At 41.9% G+C, this 24,316-nt stretch overlaps 1 protein-coding gene across 2 annotated transcripts in view; it reads left to right on the top strand.

Annotated features, from left to right (window-relative positions):
* Positions 1 to 24,316, top strand: part of AASDHPPT (aminoadipate-semialdehyde dehydrogenase-phosphopantetheinyl transferase) — a 70,378-nt gene that overhangs the window by 25,648 nt on the left and 20,414 nt on the right. For both annotated transcript variants that reach the window (XM_090029934.1, XM_090029925.1), the window contains exons 3-4: positions 19,180 to 19,301; positions 19,881 to 20,042. In XM_090029934.1, the coding sequence (XP_089886060.1) occupies positions 19,180 to 19,301; positions 19,881 to 20,042 (284 nt within the window). The remainder of the gene's footprint in view (positions 1 to 19,179; positions 19,302 to 19,880; positions 20,043 to 24,316) is intronic.

Genomic DNA, 24,316 nt, shown 5'->3' with positions numbered 1-24,316 from the left:
ATGGATGAAGTCGTAAAGAGAAGCTGCTATATATACACCAACGGAATCTAATCAGGATTCCTTGGTGAAGTTGCCCCTTTCAATAAAGTTGATTCAACTAGGCAAAAGTTAAGCTTTATGATTTTGAATGAGGCTGTCAAGCTTTGTAATAATAAGGGCAGTAATAGGGGTTTTTAGAGTTTGGAGTCCTCAGAAGATTGAAATGCACTTCAGGATGAGATGTCTTCTATTCTCTTGATCGGTATAGTTTTCTGTGTGAGTGCTATCAGGGTGTTGTCTGCTATTCCTGGGCAGTGTGGGTTCCCTTGCAGACCCCAACATTATGCAAAGAATGACTGCAGGCATAGTTTAGGGGCAAAAGCATGGACATATTCATTATGTGTAAAATACTAACTCATTAACATGCTTGTCCAAAGGTTTGCAAGAATGCTAGCACTGGATGCTTATAAGACACAGACATAACTTGCACGTGGTGTCCCCTAGGTCTGATGCAAGGTTCCTAAAGTTTCAAGTCCTGTTCCTATGCATGGATCAGAACAATTCTGTATAAATCAGACATGTATACAGGAAACATTAACACTTCTATCAAATTACCCTATGCCCCACCTCCTGTCACTATCATGTGTGCTGGACTCTCTGACACCATCTTTAACAATCAACCTTAACAATCATCTTTATGAGTCAGCTTTGACAGGGCTCTGAAAAGCCTAATATTACAGACAACTTTCAGTCTGAGCCTCATGGCTGTGAGGTCTGCCTTCAGTGAGGCCTGTTTTGGTCAGTGTTCTAGCACATTTTTATATGAGTTCCCACCACAGTTTGTTAGAGAGATGAGTGATTAGATTAGAAACTAAACTTGTGTTTTAAAAGGTTAAATGAAAAAAAAGTATAAACTGGATATCTGCTAGGATTTGTATGAGGGATTAGAAAACTCTTTAAATACTGAGTTAAAGCCAGTATTTAGATGACCTAATATAGCATTGTACAAAAGGTCATTTAGATGACCTAATATAGCATTGTACAATCAGCCATTTAGGATCATTTGCTAATATAGCATTGTACAGTCAGCCATTTAGGATCATTTGCTAACTTTGGCAAGAAAAAAATTATATTTTCAATGAACAAACTCTCTCTGATTTCAGAAGCTCAAAAGATTAGTTTCTTTAATTATACATTTTCTTAAATAGATAACACTTGAAAGGAGTTTGTGCCAGAATTTTTCTGGTATGAACTTTTGTCTTCAGCAAAAAACGTTGGGTTGTCAGAAATTTCTGTGACAGTATTATCTACACATGGATCCTCACTATCTGGAATTTGAGTTCTGATGGTACATAACTCCACTTATGGTACTAAATTTCAGGTTTTTTTAAAGTCAGAGTATATGCTTCCAATGTATTTGAAAGGCAAGTACAAATATAGGTGGGACTTGTATGCTGATCTGTGAAAAAATAGAGGTTTGGAAAGAAGCAAGGATCAATGCAAAGAGTGTGCGTGTAATAAACCCTGGGTTTTTGTTTGTTTGTTTTGCCTCTATTTTCTATTCCTTTGATTCATGAACAACTGCTGCTACTCATTTGGGCCAGTACTCTTTAACGTCTTCATTAATGATCTGGATTCAGGAGTCAGATGCGAAATGGCCAAGTTTGCGGATGGTACCAAATTATGGGAGAGAGCAGTCACACTGCAGGATAGGCTGGGGATACAGGCTACTTTGGACATGCTCTCAAGGTGAGCTGACCAAAACCTGATGGCCTTTGATGTAGAGAAATGTGAGGTGCTGCTTCTCCCTCAGTAGAAAGAACCCTCAACATACTTACAGACTTGGCAGCGCTGCACTCGCTAGCACCATGGCCAAAAGGGACTTGGGGGTCTTGATGAATATGAGCCACCAGTGCAATGATGTGGCTGGTAAAGCAAACCAAACTCTGGTGTGCATCCACTGATGCATCTCAGGCAAAACCAGGGAAGTCATCCTCCTGCTTTACTCGGCCTTGGTGAGACTGCAGCTGGAGTACTGTGTTCAGTATTGGGCCCCCCACTTCAGGAAGGATGTGGAGAAGCTTGAGAGTTCGGAGGAGGGCCACTCATATGATCCAACACCTGGAGGAAAGGCTATATGAGGAGAGGCTGAGGGACTTGGGACTCTTCAGTCTGGAGAGGAGAAGGCTCAGGGGGGCCTTGGTGGCAGCATATAATTATATAAGAAGGGTGCATCAGGACCTGGGAGAACAGCTGTTCACCAGAGCTCCCCAAGGGATAACAAGGTTTAACAGCCATAAACTCTAGGAAGGCCGATTTAGACTAGACATAAAAAAGGTCTTTACAGTGTGAGTGTGCAGGGTCTGAAACAAACTTCCCCCAGTGGTGGTACAAGCATCTACTCTGGCCCCTTTCAAAAAACATGTGGATGTGTTTCTGCTGGAGGTCATATGATCCCAACTGACTTCCTCCCTATGACAGGGGGGCTGGACTTGATGATCTCATGAGGTCTCTTCCAACCCCTAATGTCTATGAAATATATCTGACAAAAAGGGTAGGGACTATTAGTGATGTAATTTTAGTTTTCAAATTAAAGTTGTCATTACAGTGGACATTCCTTCATTTGGTATTTAAGTATGACCTCTTCAGTGTTTTTTAATTATCCTTGTACCATGAGAAAGCAACCATCCTAAACCTGAAACCTAGCATGAGCAGTCCCACTGGCTACAATGACCTCCCTAAGCCAACATACATTTGTCAAAAGCAAGCCATGCTTAATCAGTCTGCTTTCCTTCTGTGACAAGGTGGTCTTTGTGGATTGAGGGAGAGCAATGGATGTGCTGTCCATTAATTTTATGAAACCTTTCAACACTATCTCCCATGATATTCTTACTAGAGCCAAAAAATACAGTCTAGATTGAAGTGCGATGTCAAACTGGAGCACAACAGGGTGGATTATCATGCTCAGACAGTAGGCATCCAAAGCTAACTGTCATACTGGGAGGAGCTGTCAAATGAAGTTCCCCAACAGCCTGTCCAGAATCCAGTATTATTTAATATCTTCATTTAAATACTTGGATGCTGCAGTTGAGTGCACAGTTAGTAAATTTGGAGTTGACACCAAGCTGAGTGGGGTACTGGTTTCCTTGGAGGATAGGATTAAAATGTAAAATGTCCTTTGTAAATTAGAAAAGTATTTAGAAATAAACTGAATGAAATGTGGTAAGGACAAGTGCAAAGTACTATACAGGCATACCTCGGAGATACTGCGGGTTCGGTTCCAGACCACTGCAATAAAGCGAATATCGCAATAAAGTGAGTCGCATGATTTTTTTGGTTTCCCAGTGCATATAAAAATTATGTTTACGCTATACTGTAGTCTAGCTAAAAAATGCTAACCATCATCTGAACCTTCAGCAAGTCGTAATGTTTTTGCTGGTGGAGGGTCTTGCCTCTGTGTTGATGGCTGCTGACTGATCAGGGTGGTGGTTGCTGAAGGTTGGGGTAGCTGTGGCAATTTCTTAAAATAAGACAACAATGAAGTTTGCCGCGTTGATTGACTCTTCCTTTCACAAAAGATTTCTCTGTAGCATGCGATGCTGTTTGATAGCATTTTACCCACAGTAGAACTTCTTTCAAAATTGGAGTCAATCCTCTCAAACCCTGCCGCTGCTTCATCAACTAAGTTTATGTAATATTCTAAATCCTTTGTTGTCATTTCAACAATGTTCACAGCATCTTCACCAGGAGTAGATTCCATCTCAAGAAACCACTTTCTTTGCTCATCCATAAGAAGCAACTCCTCATCCGTTAAAGTTTTATCATGAGATTGCAGCAATTCAGTCACATCTTCAGGCTCCACTTCTAATTCTAGTTCTCTTGCTATTTCCACTTATGCAGTTACTTCCTCCACTGAAGTCTTGAACCTCTCAAAGTCATCCATGAGGGTTGGAATCAACTTCTTCCAAACTCCTGCTAATGTTGATATTTTGACCTCCTCCCATGAGACACAAAGTGAGCAAATGCTGTTGGAAAAATGGCGCCGATAGACTTCCTCGACACAGGGTTGCCACAAACCTTCAATTTGTAAAAAACCCAATATCTGCGAAGCGCAATAAAGCGAAGCGCAATAAAACGAGGTATGCCTGTACTTAGGATAGAATTATCAACACTTTAGGGAATGGCTGGATAGGCTACAGTACTTTGGAAAACAACCTGAGGTTTGTAGTTGGTGGTGGCTGGAGTATAAGTCAACAGTATTTTGTTGCAAAAAAGCCAAAAATACTGAAATATATTAACAGGAGTATTTTAAGCAAGTTAAGGGAAAAGATTCTTCCTTTCTACTGAACACTGGTGAGGCCTCAAAAAAGATATGGACAAACTGGGGAGAGGTGTATGTACAACAAAAATGATTAGACATCTAGGAAATCTTATTTACAAGAAAAGGTTGGAAGGACCAGGAGTGTTTAGTAGAACGCTATGGGGAGATCTGATAAGACTTCAAACATATGAAGGGTGGTTATAACGAGGATAGTGAATTGACTGTTTTCTGTACTTACAAGGCACGGGGCTCAGAAATGCTACAAAAATACAGGTCGGATAGGAAGAACTTTTTTACTATGGGGTAGTTAAGCCCTGGAACAGATTACCTAGAGCAGGCGGGTCAAACATATGGCCCACATTCTAGATCCAGTCTACTGGACTACTAGTGGGCAACTGGAAGTTGGGCATGGCCAGGAATGTGGATCACATAATCTGGGGGCCTCGGACCCTGGTGGGCATGGTGCTTGGTGGCAGGAGGGAGAGGCAACATGCTTCAGTGAAATAGTGCCACAAGTAGATGAAATGATACAGCTGTAGAACTGCAATAGTGATAGAGCTGTAGAAGTGAGAGAGCACTAAGTGGATTTTTGTAACATTCATCTTGATAGGATCATTTTAAGTCTACAGTCTTAGATGTGAGGATGTAGTATTTCCCACCCTAAGCTTTCTTCAATATATTCACTTAAGACTTAAAAATTATCAGGGGTGTTTCATCTACTTGATCTGTACTATAACATATTTGTCACTCCAAATCAATCTGGTTTTTGTTTAATAATAGATTGCTTGTGGCACAGTACTCCATATTATAGGAAATAGGTTTTGGAATTAAATTCCTCTGGTTTTGGGAGAATGCTTCTGTTTAGTCTGGATTCCTTATATGCCTTTAAAATATTTATATACCAAACGTTCACATGCATACATACATACAGGAATGCCCAGTGCAGCTAGAATTCATTTGAAAATCTAAAATATTTTATTTTGAAATGGAAGAGAAACTACTGAATATTCACATGTACTTAGAACTTGGGTAAATAGAAGCCAGTTCACTGGAATGCGAAGAAGTGAGTGGTGATTTTTGCCTAAACATAAAAGTGAAGATTTGTCAAAAAATGTGATGTGCCTTGACTATAATAAGACTGTCAGCACTTGCTGTTGACATTTTCATATGGAAACTAAGGAAATATGTTCTGGAAGAAACTATCAGAAGATGGATACATCATTGCTTATGTAATGGCCTCAAAGAGTAGTCATTAACAGCTCAATTTCATTTGAAGGAGTTATCAAGTTGTTCACCTGACAAATCTTCCTTGGGTTCAGTACTGTTGATATATCTATTAATGAGTTAGAGGAAAGAAATATATATATATATTGCACTTACTTTATGCTGGGTAAAGTAGTAGGCCTTTTATAGAGCATCAGATTAATATCAGTGTTGTCTTGATAAACTGGAAACATGATGTGAAATGAATAGGATGGTCTCATTTATTGCTAAGTACCATATTTACTTGATTAAAAGACAATGGCTTATTGACTTTTTATTTAACATGGTGGGGAGAGAACCCCTCATCTTGCAATCAAGGATGAGGTGGCAGGGGCAAGCAACTGCTGCAGTTCCAGTTCTAGCCCCAACTCCACCCTCCAGCTGCCACCTGGCCCCCCTTGCTGTTCCTTCCCTAAAGCCTCAGGCTTCCAGCACACCCAGTCTCCCCCTCCACCCCTCCTGTGCTACTACTCCTTCCCCCTCTTTTCCACCCTCCTACTGTACTCGCCTCATACCTTTCCTTGCTGCGGCCTTGGAGCACAGAGCACAGCACAGCCCTGTAGCAACAGGGCTGGCTTTACACTGATGCTACAGGACGGGGCTGGAACCATACTCAGTACCCCCCAGGCTGCAGTGGGGACAAAGCCTGCCAGAGCTGGAGCAAAGGTAGGGGTGGGGTGGAGGGGCAGGCTGCAGGGTAGAGACTTCAGGGGGAGGAGAGAGCAGGGATCCAAGGCTTTTGGAGCCAGAAGCAGCACTGAGAGGGGAAGTAGGGCGGGGGCCTGAGGCTGTGGGGGTTAGGCACAAAGCAGGGTACGCAGAGCAGGAGGAAGGCAGCAGGAGATAAATTGCATGCCTTTCATACTGCCTGACCCCTACCACTTTTGCTTCCTCCACTGCCTTCCCAGTATTGTCCCCCCTACCACCTGCCTTACCACGTGCCCTCTCACTGCTTCCCTTGTCTGTCTGTCTTTCTGTCGCCATTGCTGCCCCCCTCACTGCCTGAAGTAGTAGGGAGGGATGAATTTATGACAATGCTCCAATAATTACATTCTACACATGGAAAATTATAATAAATGTATACATGTACACTAATTATTTGAGTGTTGTCATAAATTCAGAGTCGTCTTAGATTCAGATAAATATGGTATTATGAGCAGTCAAATGGGTAAATACAAAATGCTGAATGCCTGGCTTGGTTGTAGTACTGTAAAAACATGCAGGAGTACAAGGGATTACAAGTTAAGTGAGTCAAGTGTCTAGTTGCTAAGAAATCTAATAACAAATAGGTATATTGCCAGGGAGGTCATACACAAGTCATGGGAAATGTTTTTTTCCACTGTTCACCTCACCTGAAGTCCTGCATTCAGTTTGGGGAATCACATTTCAAGAAAAAATGTGGAAAAATCCAGAAGTGAGCAACAAAAATGAGAAGTCTAGAGAATGTAGCATATAAGAAAAGGTTGGAAGACCTGAGTTTTTTTAGTTTAAAGAAGAAGCGACTAGAGTGGCCTACAGATTGGATGTTTTGATAACAGTCATGAAATACAATACAGGTTGAAAGAAGTGATTGAGTATTTCCTGTGTCTGCAGGGGATAAGTCAAGAAATAGCCAGCCTACATTGAACGAAGGAAGATTTAGGTGACTTATTGAGAAGAATTGTCTATGAGGGTGGCTAAGCACTGGTCCAGCTTTGCTAGAGAAATAGTGAAATCTGTCATTGAAAAGCTTTTTGCTGAGGTGACCCCAGTACTTTTTACCCAAGAAACAAAGAGGACAAAGAGGAGCAGTGTTTTGCTACAGCAGTTGCAGAACTGTTCAAAACCATTTATGTGTGCTTTATGTATGTTAGGGGGCAAATACACATGCATCTGCAACTGGAAGTTTGAACAGTCATCTTCTTACCCTTGTTTTTGGCAAGCATGGCATCAACATTGATGCAGCCTAAACAAATAAATGGTCTTTGTATCTCACTTATTTAGAGCTGTGGAAGGTGTTTTCCTAACGCACAAGAAACAATATGCAACCAGAAATCTTATTTGAAATTTACTGTGTAGATATACTATTTCTAGTAATCTACCTATGCATTATAGCACACACATTTGCATAGTGCTCACTCGCAAATAAGACATTCAGCTTGTTTCTAGAAGGCAGAACATAGAAAAATTTTTCCAGGGTCATGACCTAGAGCTATTCTTTTCATGGGGAGGCTGTTGAAAAATGGCTGGTGCTTCTTTCTGCCAGAAAGCACTCAAATTAGCAGCAGTTTGGGGCCAGTTTGCCAATTTGAGAGCAGGTGTGAAAGGGTTAACACTGGACTGCAGCTGATTTTTGCTTGCTGGCTGAGGGAGAAGCTGGCATCCATTTTGCAGCACAGTGTCTTCATGTTTTTACTTTGTACTACTAGTCTGGCAAAGAAAACCAACTTCCCTGCTTAAAACATGCACCCCAATTTTGGAGGGGCTGATTTTTGGGGGGCAGGTGTGTGCAGCATGTAGCTATTTATGGTAAATGAATTCTTTCTCCTGGCAACAGAATAGTTTCTTTTCTTTTTTTTGCTGTTGTATGAAGGGGAAGCAAACCAAGTCTTTTCACTCGGCTATTACATACAGATGCCTCATATACAGTGTCTTTGAAACTCCATGGTAGAACTACAGTTATGTTAACAACTTGTGGAAAGTCTGAAAAGTTTTTTCTTCTTTTATTAAAAATAGTGCATGGGGAAAACAGTCTTTTACTGTAAAGTTCTGTATGCCTCACAAAAGTTGAATTGGCTGAGAATAAAAGCTAAATCAATACCCTTGTGTGGCAGGGCATGCTGGATCTCTGTCCCTTTCCTGGTCTTTCGGATTTCTCAGTTCTTGAGTTGTGTTCTTTTATCTGTTTCAGAGACACAATCTGCAGTTCTGCTTCTGGACTTAAAATATTCCATGTATCATCTATTTTACCCATCAAGTTTTTTTCCCTCTGTGGGTTTACAACCAGTGATTTTTTTACACTGTCAAAACAGTCTCCTGAAAACCAAAGTAGTGTTTGTTCTAGCACAGGAACAAATCATTCAATCATTAAATTAAACGTTAAATCAGTCTAGTTTGTCCTTCTTACTGAAACACTTGCCATCCTCTAATGGTAGCCTTAGGAAAGTGTAATTTCTTCAGACAGCCTCAGTAGGTCTCTGGGTCCCAGGCCACCTTGAAAGTTTCAGTGGTTTAAAAAACAGATGCAACTTACACTAGTCAGTAAGTGTTGTGCCTTCACTATCATTTGGCAACTCTAGCTATTCCAGAAAAGCCTTTGTAGCATAGACTTGCCATCAGTCTCCCACTCCCCAAAAACTCCTTAGTCTTTTTTGAGATAGTGTCTTTAAACTGTCCTGTAGTTCTTGGATCACCTCATGCTTTTGAGGTTTCTTGTAAAAAAAACTTTCCAGTAGGATTAGCTCCAGATCAAGCCAGAATCCTTGAACCAAGTTGTCCTTCAGTTCTCAAGTGTTTTTCCTAGACCAGCTTGCAGCACACGTGACACAGGCAACCTCTGTATGGCACAAGGCAGACCAGGGAGGAGCAGGCAGTACAAAGGCAATAGGGCAGGGAGCAGAAAGCAGAGCTGAAGATCAGACTGGAAGTACAGGGTGGGGGGAAGAAAAAGCAGAACAGCGGGCTGGGCAGGGGAGGTGGATTGGAATGGCACTTCAGGAGGGTGCAGGAAATTTGTGGCATACCTGCAAAAAAAGGTGGCTTCCAGTGTCCCTGATCATTCTTTTCCATCCTGTCTCCTTTTCCAGATGGAGTTCTATAGTAGTCTGAATTTAGTATAAATAAATGAATATAGAACAGTTCAAATCAATTATATCTTGCCTGAAAATGTTAAGGTGGCCTGTCAAAGGGTGGGGGGAAGGCATCGTAATGTTTTGGTTAACTGTATTGAATTTAGATGGTGAAAAAATTACATTCTGCCTTGTTTTGATTACCCTGTTATTTTCAGGATTAAGAGTGCAATTCACACAATTTAGATTTTACATTTAGAAAATATTACAGCATCACAAAGACAAAATGTTGAGAGCCTATGATGAAGTGGTGGTAATGTTGGTTTTTTAATTTTTATTTTAATAAGAATGAAAACATATTCATTCAGTGAAGGGCACCATTAGCTTATCTATACTAGTACCTCTAATGCTGATCTAATATAGAAAACAAGTGTTAACCTATATCCAATGAATTGTACAAAGTTAAATCTCAAAGACATCTTTTAAAAATTGCACTGTGAGTATATTTTGGGAAAAATTATGAATTTTATAAATTAAGTGTACAAGGTTAAAATTCTCATTTTAACATGTTATTACATGTTCATATTCATTAACCATGCTCTGATTTTAAAATCAAAATCTAAACACTCTTTAAAGAAGCCTGCTTATTTAAATGAAGGCATCCTATTAAAAAAAGTAATGATTTCAAGGGATTTATCTTGGAATTGAATTTATTCTCCCTTTTCTAACACACGTCATATAGTAGCACAGATGCATTTCATTTTTTTTGACAGGTCTTTGTCTTTGCTGGTTCCAAGAACAAACTGCCTTGGTATAATTAAAGTGCATGCATCTTTGCTGTATAGAATTTGTTAAAGTTACTAAGTTGCTTTCTGTCCTACATCGTTTAGGCGTAACCTTCATTGACTTACAATATGTGCTATATTTACTCAAACCTAGGATGAGGGATTTTCCCTCAGTCAGCACTGAGGGGGGAAGACCGTCATCTTAGATTAAAGTACAAGGTGGAGCGGGGGAGGAAGGGCAGGTGATTACTACAGCTCCGATTCTGGCCCTGAGCCTAGGTTGGGGCTAGAGTCAAACAGCAGCCCCCTGCCCCCCTCCTCTTCGACTTGCCCTCTACAGTTTCTGCTCCTACCCTACATCCTTACCCCCTTTATTGTCAGGGACAGCTCAGCTCCAGTTGGGGCTGGGTTTGCTTCCAGGCATATAGCGCAGGGAAAATCTGTCCCCTACCCGGGTAGTCATCAGCAGTGCCTAGCAAGGGGTTTGCTTTCACATGCTGTGGTCTGTGGCCCATCAAGGAACAGAAGCCCCAGCAATGTCTGAGGGTAAGGAGGCAGGGAGCAGGAGCAGAGGGGAAGGGGCAGAGATGGAGGAGTGAATGCAGTGAGGGACAGAGACTGTTGGGATCTGTGGGGGGAAGGGACAGACATTGTGGGGAGTGGGTAGAGGGCATGGGGCAGGAGTGGGGGTGGAGGCATGTAGGGGGAGCAGGAAGGCTGCAGGGGGAAGGAAGTGGGGCAGGGGCAGAGAGCAAAGGGGCCTGCCTAACCCCTCCCCCTCCACCCCAGTCACCTGACCTCCCACAGCCACTGCTTTCCCTGCTGTAATAGTGTATGTGTGGGGGAGAACTAATTTAAGATAACTCTCCAATAATTAGATTCTATACCTGAAATATTATAACAAATTTATACATTTTCACATATAAAATCTAGTTATTGGGGGGTCATCTTAATTCAGAGCTGTCTTAAATTTGAGTAAATACAATGTTAAATGGGAGAAGTTAAAATTGTAAAGACAGGCTTACAAATTTAGTAAATGTGTAAGTACAATCATTCAAAACTTTAGCAGAGAATTTGTAGGCACCTGCATATTTGGTCAGTAATCCAAACTTTTTTGAATGTGGGAAATAGCTTTATATTAATAAGACAATGCTAATCATGGTTTTGTTTTGAAAATTGTTGTCATGTTGTTAAGTTTTCTTAAATTATAGCTTTGTTTTTATAATCTGTTAATATCAGGGGAGGAAATAAAGGCAGTGATTCCAAAATAAATAAATAAATAAAGTTGGGGATGGTCCTGCTTTGAAGGAATTGGACTAAATGACCTCCTGAGGTCCCTCCTGTGGTGGGCCAGTAGGGGGTGCTCCTGCATTGAGCCACCCACCTCACTGCAGCTGACCACCTTCCAGGCTCCGACTGCCTCCCTGGGGGCGCCTCATGTTCAGCCAACCTCCTTCCTGGATCACACCCACAATCCTGGGGGTAACACCACCACCATCCAGGGTCTGGATTGATCTTGGACTTGTGCCTCTGGGAAACACAGGCCTAGTAGTCCTTAAGGGTACTTGACCTACTGCAAGAACTTAGGGTGCTTCCCTCAGTCTGAAGCAGAAATAGTGGTCTCCCTTATTTAGCTGAACCAAGGGGACCCCAAGGCATAATTTAGACCCTCTCCCAATAAGTTTCCCATGCTAGGTATAAAGGAGAACTTCATTGGTAACAACAAGTAGGTTTGGAATAGGGTACAGAGTAGAGAAATACCAGAGAAATACCTTGGAGCAAACTGCGGCATGATAGCCTTTGATCATGCATCTGAGTTACTGCAAGCTATATATCTAGTTAGATCTTAAGTAGCTTAGTCACAAGTATCATCCAGAGGCAGGTGGAGATTCCCTCTGGAGGCAGGCAGGTCATTCACCATGAGTTTCAAAGGAGAGCGTGAGTTTCAGGTGGTCCAGTTTCCCTGAGAGTTCTCATCATCGCTGTTGCCTTGCCTTCTGGGCAGTCCTTAACTTATATAGACCTTATGACCTCATTTACCTGATCAAATGAAGGCCAGCAATTGTTGGCTGCCAGCCAACCAGTTTGAAATGCATCACTGGTTGCCAGGTAGACTGGCAGGGTCTCTAGCCCCCTTCCAGTCATGATGGCATTGCTTAGAACAATAGGGAGTTTAAGCCCCCACTCAGGTGTGTGTGAGGTCACTCACGTAGGCAGAGGGAGCAGGTTTTCCCCTCCCTCAGGAATGTATCCAGTTCAGGTTACAATTCAGGGTTATCTGAAGCCCAGGGGTCCAGAGGTGTGTGCCCTCTGCTGTGATCATGGTAACTAATTTGTCAGATTAGGCATCCACCTGATGGCAGACTTTGGGGAGAAACAGAGATGGCATTCTGCCATACCTCCAACCCTCATTTTCTGATTCTGTGTTATTTTTAAGAGGAATAATAGCTGTGTTTCATCTTGTTCTGATCTCAGTCCTTGTATGGGACTGAAAAATTTGACAGGTACAAACATGTAGTCAGGAGCCAGATCTAAAGTATGGAGCACTCTGGGCAGAAATCATCAGAGGGCTTAGGTTAAGTATAAGTGGTGAGACAAAGCAAGACAAGGGCATGAGGAGAAGGAGAACATGAAGAAAGTAGTAGTACCTGAGGTTTGCAGAGAAAAGAGTTGACTGGCTTTGCAGTGGAAAGGGAAGTATGAAAACTTGAAGATGTAAATTAAAGAGTATTTCAGGGAAATGTAACAAGGCACAGAAAGAAAAAACTGGGATCAAGAGTGTAAGCGTAGGAGGCACGTGAAGTCTGGATGGGAGAAGTATTGGTAGTGAGATGGGGAATGTCATGCATGAGTGGTTAAAAGTCCTAGGTGGTAATGAAGGAGGCACTAGAATACTACAAGCAAAGCTGACCGTGATGTCTCTGGAACACATACTAGTGTAGTCATCGGATTGTGAAAGGGATTGTAGAAGTTGAGTAGAGGGAAGGGCTGCTAATCGGATTCTTTTCTTAAAAGAGTTTATCAACTCTATTTAAAATGAAAAAAAGCATTTCATAGTTAGTAGGGTCGGAAGGGACCTGAGCAGATCATCAAGTCCGACCTCCTGCCACAGCAGGAAAGAGTACTGGGGTCAAATGACCCCAGCAAGGTGTTTGTCTAGCTTTGTCTTAAAGACCCCCAGGGCAGGAGCCATTACTACTCTTGAAAGTTGGTTCCAGATCCTAGCCACCCTGACAGTGAAGTAGCGCCTCCTGATTTCTAATCTGAATTTACCCTCTGTCAGCTTGTGATGGTTATTTCTAGTCACTCCTGGTAGTGTTCGGGGGAACAGGGACTCCCCCAGTGCCTGCTGATTCCCTCTGACTGGTTTGTAACAGGCCACTAGATCTCCCCCTCAGCCTTCTGTTGTGGAGGCTGAATAGGTTCAGGTCCCTTAGCCTCTCCTCGTTGGGCCTGCCCTCCTGCCCCCCGATCATGCGAGTGGCCCTTCTCTGGACCCTCTCCATGTTGTCCACATCCCTCTTGAAGTGCGGTGCCCAGAACTGTACGCAGTACTCCAGCTGAAGCCTGACCAGTGCTGCACAGAGGGGGAGTATCACCTTCTTGGACCTGCTTGAGATGCATCTGTGGATGCATGACAAGGTGTGATTGGCCTTCCTGACTGCACCCCCACACTGCTGGCCCATGTTCATCTTGGCATCAATGATGACTTCAAGATCCTTTTCTGCTTCTGTACTGATGAGAAGGGAGTTCCCCAGCCTGTAGGTATGCTGCTGGTTCTTCCATCCCAGGTGCAGCACCTTGCACTTGTCAGTGTTGGAACCCATCCTATTCTCATCCACCCACCCCTGAGCTGCACTCCTCTATTGTTGTGGTAGGTTCCATTAGCAACATAGCTTCTCAGCTGCCTTTGGCTAAGATCAAGTGTAGTGGCTGGGTGGAGGCCTGGTATACTGCCTGGATTGGTGCTAGAAGCTCAGAAGCGAGAGACAGAAAGGTAGGTAATCAATGTTTGAGAATAAGACAAGTAAGAACAGGGGAAGGAGAACAGAGATGTTGGATGATGAACAGATATGAATTTATAGAAAAAAGTTTGAAGTTTGGATATTAAAGCAGAATGTCTTAATAGCCTGGCCACCTTTCCAAACTGGAAGTCTTGGGAAATTTAGTATTGGAGCCAAGAAGGTTATGAGGATTTTTGGAAAATGGATGTGGCAGTAGGTAAGAGAGAAAAGACTAGTGAAAGGACTAATTATTCAAATGTACATGGACATGCTGTAGATTGGGAAGATAAATGGTTGGAGAATTATGCACAAAAATTTATGTATGTTAAGAAGATATATGATACATATGGTATATGGGCAGGACTGTGGAGAGCTCAGGTGGTAATGAAGGCAGATGAAAGGAGTTCTGGTGGGATAATGCACTTACTGCCAGTAATCCAAGTAGGGCCACACTGAGGGTTACGATGTATTTTGGGCAACCTAAACTCTGTAGCAAGTGTGAGGAGAAAGGACACTTGGCCACAAGAATATGGCTACAGCTGTGAAAGGAAAGAGCACAGTGTGGCAGAGTGCCAAGAAATACTGAAGTGTGTTATTTGCAGCGAAGACTGACACTTACAGCACCAATGCCCATGGTCATTCTCAAACAAAGCTAGGTCTACAGAGGGGAAGCAAAGACAGGAAAGGAAAAGTGGGGATGAAGATGATGTTAAGTGATGAATTCTAATTCATTATAGTGGAGGGAACATCACAAAAAGGAACATCTGGAGAGGAATAGAGTGAAATTTCAGTAGTCAAAGTGGTGCAGCTGGCAACAGAGGAAGGAAAAATAAGTGGAAAAATTACTTTAAGACAGAGGAAAGAGAAGGGAAAGAAGAGAGAGTGATAGAGGATGAAGAAGGAGTGAGGATAGAACAGGAGGTAGAAGACAGCCAAATTAGGAAAAGATCATCATAACATCATGTTATGAAGCTTAGGAAAAAGAAGGTGGACAAGGAGAGAGGGCAAAGGGAGGTGGGTTGACAAAAAACTCATCGGAGCTCATGTGGTCTGGGTCTAATGGACAAGGGAAAGGGGAAGGAGGGAAGCAGAAAGGTGGGGGAGAGGGGAAGGGGTAATCTTTCTTAAATGCTACAGCAATAAAACAACTGGCAAAGACTGCAGATGTGAAGAAGGGGAGGATTAGAACTGACAGCATCAAGCAGCAGCATAGAAGACTTGTTATGTGGTATAGATGTGTATTTAAATGGATAAGAATGACTGTGTGTTGCATCTATAAATGTCAGAACTGTATTATTGAGGAAGACATGGGATAAGATTATGCCAATATTGAGTGGGGTAAAGCAGACATAATATGTTTGCAGGAATGTGGAATCCCATGGGAGAGGGATTACAAGAATTTTTTAAAGAGATAGGGATGGGGTGGGTGGGTGGGGTCAAATGCAAACAAAGCAGCTGGAGTCATGTTTTTGCTCAAGACTGAGGAAGCAGAAGTGCAGCAAGTGTAAGTGATTGTGGAAGGGAGACTGCAATAGACGGTGGTAGAGTTTGAAAAGAAAGTGTTAGTGATTTTTTTATATATGCATGCCAGCTAAAAGAGAAGGAAGGATCACTCTGTTTAAGATATTAGAAATATATGTAGGTGGAGGTAGGCAGCATATTCTGGTGGAGGATTTCAATTGCATTGAGGAGGGAAATAGGAGGAGGGAGAGAGAGCTAGACAGCTTGTTAAAAGTACTAATTAATATAATAAATCAGGAAGGTTTAAAGGATGTATGGGCTGGTGAGAAGGTGATTACAAGGATGGAACCCTAAGGTGGCTCTCATCTACTTCAACTATCCACTAACATGTTCATTTTGTCTATATAATTATTGCACTCCAAATGTAACAGTGTTATAGTCTATTCTTGAACTTACTGGGTACCTTTCCATCTTACAAAATATTACCATTATGTGAAGCATTTTGCATTTGATACTCTGATTCTTTACTGAAAGAGAGAGGGAAACTTTCTAAGAAATCTTACTGTGGTAGAGTATAGGGGATCTACTTTAGCCATATCAATTAATAACACTTAGAGCGTTTAGATTATCTTTGTAAGAAAAGTGCACTTTACAGTGGAGTTCAGTATTATTATCTCCATTTTTCCCATGGGAAATTGGGTAGATAGAAGGGAAATTATTTGTCCAATGTAATCTAGAGGTTAGTGACAGACAGAAATAAAACCCAGATTTTCTAAGACCTACTGTTAAGGTGTCTGCTTGCTAGGCCATGATGAGTGAAGAGATGCTGAAAAACACCCTAACATTTCCAATTGTCACTACAAGTTTTAAAGCAAAAGCTGTATACAAGAAAACACATCTTAACCTGTCAAAATATCTTCAAAATGTATGTTTTTTTCTGTATCTAGAATTGGATAGTCCCTGCTCAAGAAAACAGATTGTTTCTGCAAGGGCAATTTACTGAGTTATAAGATTTAACAGATAGATTGCATAGTTATGCAGATTAATGATCTATGCTTTGGGTGTGTAGTGAAGCATACAGAGATGTCCACAGCTTCTAGAATCACACTTGCAATATCATAGAAGTGCCATTAATCAATATAGTATCTCTAGTATCTTCTGCTGTTATTATAGTTGAGTTAGATGAAATCTGACTTTTTGAAATCTAGCATCCTATTTTTTCTGACCTCATCCTTTTCCCATCTCTAGATCTGGAATTCTATCATATAATTATGTTATCCCAAGTTTCCCATCACCTTCACCTTCTCCATCAGTTCTTCCCTGTTGGTCAGGACAAGATCCAAGATGGATGACACCTTAGTTGTATTGTCTACCTTCTGGAACAGAAAGGTGTCCTTAACACAAGTTAGGAACCAGCTCAACATTTATGTTTGGCTGCATTGTTCTTCCAGCAGATGTTAGGAAAATTGAAGTCTTCCATCAGTACCATTCTGTAGCTTTTGGATAGATTTGTCACCTGTTTGAAGGGTGCCTCATCAACCCCCTCTTCCTAATTTGGTAGCGTATAATAAATCCCAATCATTATACATTGCTGCATTTTTCATCTTTCATCATTACCCAGATGCATTCTTTGCTGTCATCTTCCTCCTGAACTGGGGGACAGGTATGTCTGTTTGACATACAAGCAAGACCTTTACCCTTTCTACCAACTATGTCCTTCTAAAACAGAGAGTAAGCCTTGATATTGACATCCCAGTCATAAGACCTATCCCACCAGGTCTTGGTGATGCCAGTCAGATCAAAATTCTTTTTGTAGAATGCAGCGTCCAGCTTATCATGCTTATTCCCCATACTTCTTCTATTTGTATGTATGCATCAGACTTATTGATCTACTTGCTTCCCTTTTGCACCACTTGTAGTCCTGTATCTCTCTGGCCTTATCCCAAAGTTAAGTTGTGTCTTCAAGAACTTTTTCCTCTGGACTGTGTGCTCTGTTAGTGGAAGGTTGTGACCACTGTCGACACTGGATTTTGGGAACCGAGCCCTTATACTTTTGTTCTGGGTGAGCACAAACCTCAGAACAAGCACAACACCTGCCAGTTGATAATAGGCGAGTTTATTGACACAGAATGATAACGAAAAGCAACAATACAAACAGTCAAACAGTTCTACATCTACCAGTCCTAGGGCTGTCATCACAGTCAAAATACATCTGGTGAGGATGCAGGCTCCACTCTGAGGCTCTTTCTCTTAGGTGTCAGCATTCTGGAGGTGGGATGCCGAGGCCCACAGCCTCCCTCCAGCAGGGTGCATGAGACAGGCTGCTGGTATGCCCTCAGTCCGTGGTGGCCTCGAGGACCCTTCCCAGGGGAAGGGGACCCCTCTCAAGGAAGAGACGGAGGGACAGGACAAAGGGAAGGACCCTTTGTTAATTTCAAGTCTCTGCTTTTGTATTCTTCCTCCTTGATGATGCCTGATGACTCTTCATCCATGGCTATCTCTAGTTGGTTGCCTCTCTGTGGTCACATGTTCATGTAGCCTTCTGGGCCTTTTCCTAATGTGGTCTGTTCCCCGCCAAACCAGGACTGTCACCTCCCTCCCCTACCCCCCCGACCCCACCTTGCTCTGGGGCCTTGTTGCTGGTGTCACTTATGTTATGGGACAGTATGGTACATACTTCTTTGGTTCCCTGGATGTGTGTCCTTGTTGTGTTAGACAACCTGTCTGCCTTGAGGGCTGTAATCTCATGTTATGGCATGTCCCCCTTAATTTTCAGGCTGTGTCCATCTGTTGGCCTTGCCGTATTAGACAGCTGGTCTGCCTTCTGGGCCATGAGAAGCTGTGTGAGAGATACCCAGGATCTTACAGGTCAATTAACCCCTGCTTGAATCCTTATAATACATATAGCTATACCTATATGTATTCCCCCGTGGAATCTAGTTTAAAGTTCTGCTTCCTAGGTTGGTTAGGCAATGCCCAAAATGTAATGACTAGTTATAGCCAATGGTGCACAAGTGTTCTTAATAACCTCAAACAGTTCTTAATACTGCTCCAGATGCCTCTGATAGCCCATCCAAAAATTACTTTGGTGCACATTTCAGGCTGAACTCAGATCCCTGGAGCTAGAATGAGATGCCTTAATCACTCTGCTGCAGTAGCACAGGAAACTTGACTTCTCTAGACATATTCTTTCCACAAGTAATTGTGATCAGGGTGTCACCGATTAGATACAGTCATTCTGAAGGATACTGAAAAAGCTGCAGAATGCTATAGCATCCCTCAATATTCATCTTCTTATGATGGTACTTTAGCTGTGAGAGGACTTGTTTTATTCATTTGCTTTACACATAGTATGTTATTTGTCATAATAGACTTTTATCATCAGCTCTACATTTTTAATATGTTGCATGTATATTTGATTGTATGAACAGTGGCATTTGCCATCTTACTTAGGTTTGAGATTTTAGAACAGGTTGAATTCAGAAATTCAGGCTGAGATTGAGCCATTGTTTCTTGGAATGGTAACTTGAGGCAACTCATTCACTTATAATTATTGCTCTACTAAAATACCTTTTTAAAATATCTTTTCTAATTTACAGGTAGTGGTTCAGTTCCAGATTTCTTTCGCATTATGAAGCGCCAGTTTACAGATGCTGAGTGGGGTGTAATTGAGTCCATGAACAATGAATGGATGCAGCTGGATATGTTTTATAGGCACTGGGTATTATATATATTTTGGTATTTCTTTTAAGAACACAAGGAATAACTATTAAATGTTTCTTTGATACCATGTTTTCTTAATGTCATGATGTAAAAATTATGATTTGAATATCTGAGTGGCTGTGTTTGGATCCATTCTTGCTGCCTTAGGGTGTCTTTAGGCATGCCAAAGGGTCACTATTCCGCTTGAAATTCTAAGGGAGGATTATGTTTGGTGCTTTGACACTAAGGTGGGACAAAAAGATTCCTAGTTCATCCAGGAAAGTCCGCAATCTGGCTCTTTATTTCTTAATTGTATGATGTTGTTTTATAATGAAGTATGCATTACAGCATCAGGTTATCTACTGTCCTTGCTAATTGAGGGGCGTGGGGTTGAGGGAAAGGGAGGAATGTGTGAAGAGATGGATTCTGCTGTTAGTAATTAGACTAATGTAAATGTAGACTAACCCTTATTTTTAACATCATAAGATTATTCATTTGAGCCAGTGTCTGATCAAAACAAAGTTATATTTAGTGCAATACATTTTCAGACATTAAAAGCAACAAATATGAATTAAACTAATGTCATTCTATATTTTAGGCACTGAAAGAAAGCTTTATAAAGGCTATAGGCATTGGTCTAGGCTTTAATCTGCAAAGAATTGAGTTTAATGCATCCCCATTGAACCTGGAAGTAGGAAAGGTATACAAGGAGACAAAAATGTTATTGGATGGGGATGAAGAAGAGGAGTGGACTTTTGAGGTAAGGACCCTTTCAAAAAATTGTAGTAGAGCTATATGCAATTTCCGACTAAATATTCTGGTTGTATTACAGATTTTAATTTTAACAGCAGCTTTTTGTAAAAATCCTAAACCGCAATGCACTGCACTCTTCTTCCAGCATGTCAGTAGTTTCAACATAATCCAAGATTTACACACATTGGCAAGGATCTTGGACAAGATTGTGATGTGTTTTATAGTAGAGTTCCTTCTAGAGTGTGCCTACAAATATATAACTTAAAAATCCTGCAGTAATTTGATTTTCATTATTGTGCATCAGTATGTCTGTTATTCTTTAATTACTACCAGTAGCTTAATTTCATTTTTGTCTGGGGAATCTTTCTTCTTCCCTTTCCAGCTTCCTCTCCCCTCCCCACAACTGCCTCCCACTAGCAAACTGTTTCAGATAAGCAGATTGCTACATTTGGGGGAAAGATTTTTTTTCGGATTTCTTTTAGTTACCAGTTCAGTTAGCTATCAATACAATTAACTGCCAGCATTAATTATAATTAAATTGAATGAATATTAAGTTTATTTCAGTTGCTTTTCCATAGCCTGAAATTAAGCACTATTTTCTTGTTTAATCCCCCTTATTCTTTTTGTCTGTCTCTCCATTTCACCACTAAGCTTGTCTCTCTGCATTTTGTGCCCTGGTTCTTTATTTACAGTGTTAGGTCTGTAATCTCACGTTCAATTAATATCACTTTATATCATATATCATTTACAGGAATTGGAACTTGTGGCAGAAGTTAAACCCACTAGATATTTGCAAATAAATGTATAATTTTTTTAAGGTTTTGGATGCACACATACTTCCTAAGGCATAAGAGAATGAAAAGATTGTAAAATTTCTCCAAGGTGGAAATGAAAATTCATATTTCACAGGAGAGCTGATGGAGTTCATTTTGTACAAATTAGGCTCAGATAAATATTAGAACAGTCTGTGTATCTCAGTGTTGTCTGGTGTCAAGCAGGATGTTGAATTATGTTTCCTTCTGGTTATGATGTTTTACAGGAGGAGGATGTGTTGGATACTCTCCTGAGTATCCTTGAAACATGAAAGATATCAAATTTTAGCCATTTTTTAAATGAAAAGTTTGTAAACTATCACCATTCAGAAAATTCCAAAATATGGAGAACACAGTGTCTTTTATTCAGCCGTGTGAATTACTGTGGCATATCAAACTTCCCTCTGTTGCCCATAGCTAGTGAACTCCAGAATTCATGCCAGAAGTTCACAGCATGGCAGCTTCTTTGATCTTAGAATTACCCCCATGCTGTCCCCCACTGCTGTTTGGCAGAGGCCCCACTGCTCACCACCCATGCCTGATGGCCAGGAGGTGAAAACCACAGCTGCAGTTTCAGGCATGAGTGCCAAGTGATGGAGCTCATCTGCCAATCAGCAGCAGGGGGTGTGCAGGGGAAACTCCAAGATTAAAGAAGTCACTGCGCCATGCCACACAACCCACTTCCAGCACGAATTTTGGAGATCCCTATGCATAGCATGTTGAGTCAAATTCAAAATGTTGATTTATATCTTCAAGGTTCTGAATGAGGTAAAAAGCTTTGGATATGTCTGAAAGTTTATGATGTGGGCTACGGTGGCCAAGTCCTTTTCCTACGCATGCTAGGCCTCTTCACCACAGGAAGACTGAGTTGGACTGAGTGGACGTATTTCATCATTTCACAGCTTCAGTGCAAAGTGAATTTTAGCATTGTCCTCAGTAATAAAGCTCAGTCTAACTTATGTTAAAAGAATTCTTACATAAATTGAAGGAAGTAGAACCGACAAAGAGCTGCACGTTATTGATAGTAGTTGTGGTGTTCAGTGCATGAGTTGGCTAACCAGTGAAGTTCCATATCAGAATTGTTTTTCAGGATTTCAAAATTTGCTTTAATTTCCAGTTGAAACAAAGCGAAAATCATTTCAACTTTTTTAAAAAACAGAATTGTAGCGCAACATCCATTTTCAAATTGAAAACCTGACCTTTTTTCATTTGAGTTGGTCTCTATCTCTCTCTCAGTAACCTTTCAATCTTAGAAAGCTGCATCAAAATGTATTACATCCCCAGAAAATGTTTCGGCTTTAGTAGAAATGCTTTCAGTAAATATTTTTCAAGCAAATCAATTCAGTGTCCTTCATTAAATTATCTTGATGCTACTCCAACATGATTATAATGCCCAGAGTGGTCATGCTAGAATAAAATGTGCTTAGGTTTGTTATGAATCAGCACTTTTTGCTTAATACAAATCCTCTTGTAACATTTTATTTTTGTTTAGGGACCAGGAGTTGAATATGGCAAAATGAAATATCCCCTTAACATTTAAAGAACATTTTTATTTTATGAATAGTTCAACAGTTTTAAAATAGCATAGGCCTGGAAAGGGCCTCCTGGGCCATTGAGTCTATTCCCCTGCATTTGCAAGCAATTGTTTACCCAAAGATTCGAAAAAATCATTCACTGTACACTGTCATACATAACAGCTGCAAGGTACAAAGCCAGGAACAGAGAGTATCTTGTAACTAGCCACAAGTGAAAGAAGGGGAAGCAAAAGCACTACCAATATCCTGTATTATATATGTTGTATACATAATATACTGTAGTGGGGAAAGAAGGAATTGTTTGATGAGGACAATACCTAGTACTTCGGAGGAAGCTGAAAACCCCATGGTCTTTGCCAGTCTGACTTGGGGGAAAACAACCTGCCTGATCCCCATTGTGCCAGGGCACTAGTTGTGCCTGCTACTTTAAGGCCCTGGAGCTGGCAGCCTCCAGGTGCCTAATGAGGGCAGCCATTTTAGGCTCAGGGCTGCCTTATAAACAAGGCCGTTTGGCTGCTGGAGGTCAGGCAACAACATCACCTGGCCTGAGGGCTGACAAGTTTCATCTGGAGGTAAGGGAGGAGCTGTAGAGGATGGTAGGAGGCTCCTGGTCCTGGCTACAACCAAAAACTACACCCTGCCAAGAGTGGTGGCCTGGTGGGGCTGAGACCCTGAATAAAGGGGGCGTTATGAGCAGTGTGAAGCCCCCAGTGTGAGGGGGGCAGCGTGTGGAGCCCCCAGTGTGAGGGGGCAGTGTGTGGAGCCCTGTGATGGGAGAGGGGGCTCAGCCAGAGAGAGCTGAGTCCTGACCCCAGTAAGTTCTCCAATACGGGGAGCCAGAGTTTGGATCGAATATAACACCAGTAGTAGTACCATGACCTGCTGAGCAGGGGGGGAGTGAGAGTCCCCTGTGAGACCCCAAGGCCCCAGTCATGATGTGAGGTAACCCCAGCTTCCCACATCTGTGGAGGGGGACCCTGGGAAAAGAGTATGGGTCATACATCAAGGCCTGCCAGAGCTTCCCCTGACTGGCCTAGGTGGGGGCCAGGACCAGGAGGGTCAGAAGGGCAAGGAGGCCCACCGAGAGGCACACCCAAGAGCCAGGGGCTTGGGATCCCGACTGGCCTGGACGTGGGCCAGGACTAGTGTGAGCTGAAGGTCCCAGTAAGGGGACCACACCTGAAGGGGAACCGGTGGCAGGAAGATATATGGCCTGGTATGACGGCGGCAGAGTCCACTTGAAGGAAGGAACTCATATGGGGGTCCTACAGCAGGATTCTGGGCCCCATTGTGGGGGACTGGCACGTATGAGAACATTGATGTCACCTGCGAGGCTTGGGCTGCGGTGTAGGGGAGGAATGGAGCCGCAGATAGTGCCCCCTAGCAGCAGGGCTAAAAATGGGCAGCCTTCTGCCTAATTACATTTACTAATTAATCAATTAACACCAAGGCATGGCAGGTGAGAAGGCGGGCAGTTAGCCCAAGAACAGGTGGGCGGACCATACGGAGGTCGGCCCTGGTAGGCCCCCTTTTACACCCATTATGGCTATTATTTTGTCTCTCAGCAGAAAAGCCAGACCCTTTAGCTGAATGAGGCATTTTAGCACTGAGGGATACCTCTGTCAACACCTCTAGCCTTAGGTGTAGCAAATATCCAATGCTTCCAAGAAAGTTTTTAAAAAGCAGAGTCATAGGGGAGAGGGGTGGTGTTCCTTGAAGCCTTAGATGCCCAGATTTCTACTTCTCACATCAAATAAGAAACCATTATACCTCAACATGGATGTAGTAAATGCTTGAATCAGTATATTATCTATATGCTGTTTATTGAGCTAAGAACATCAATCCATTAACTTTTTGAGTATGATCTTTAAAATGGTTCTGATTCTTTACCCCAGCTACTTTGCTTAAAAAATTACTTAAAAACTCCATCACTG

This window comes from Crocodylus siamensis, chromosome 1, assembly GCF_052110815.1.
Source record: "Crocodylus siamensis isolate JL-2025a chromosome 1, ASM5211081v1, whole genome shotgun sequence".
In the NCBI taxonomy this organism is placed as follows: Eukaryota; Metazoa; Chordata; order Crocodylia; family Crocodylidae; genus Crocodylus; species Crocodylus siamensis.
The sequence above is the reverse complement of the archived record's forward strand: the minus strand, read 5'-3'. Positions and strand labels throughout refer to the sequence as shown.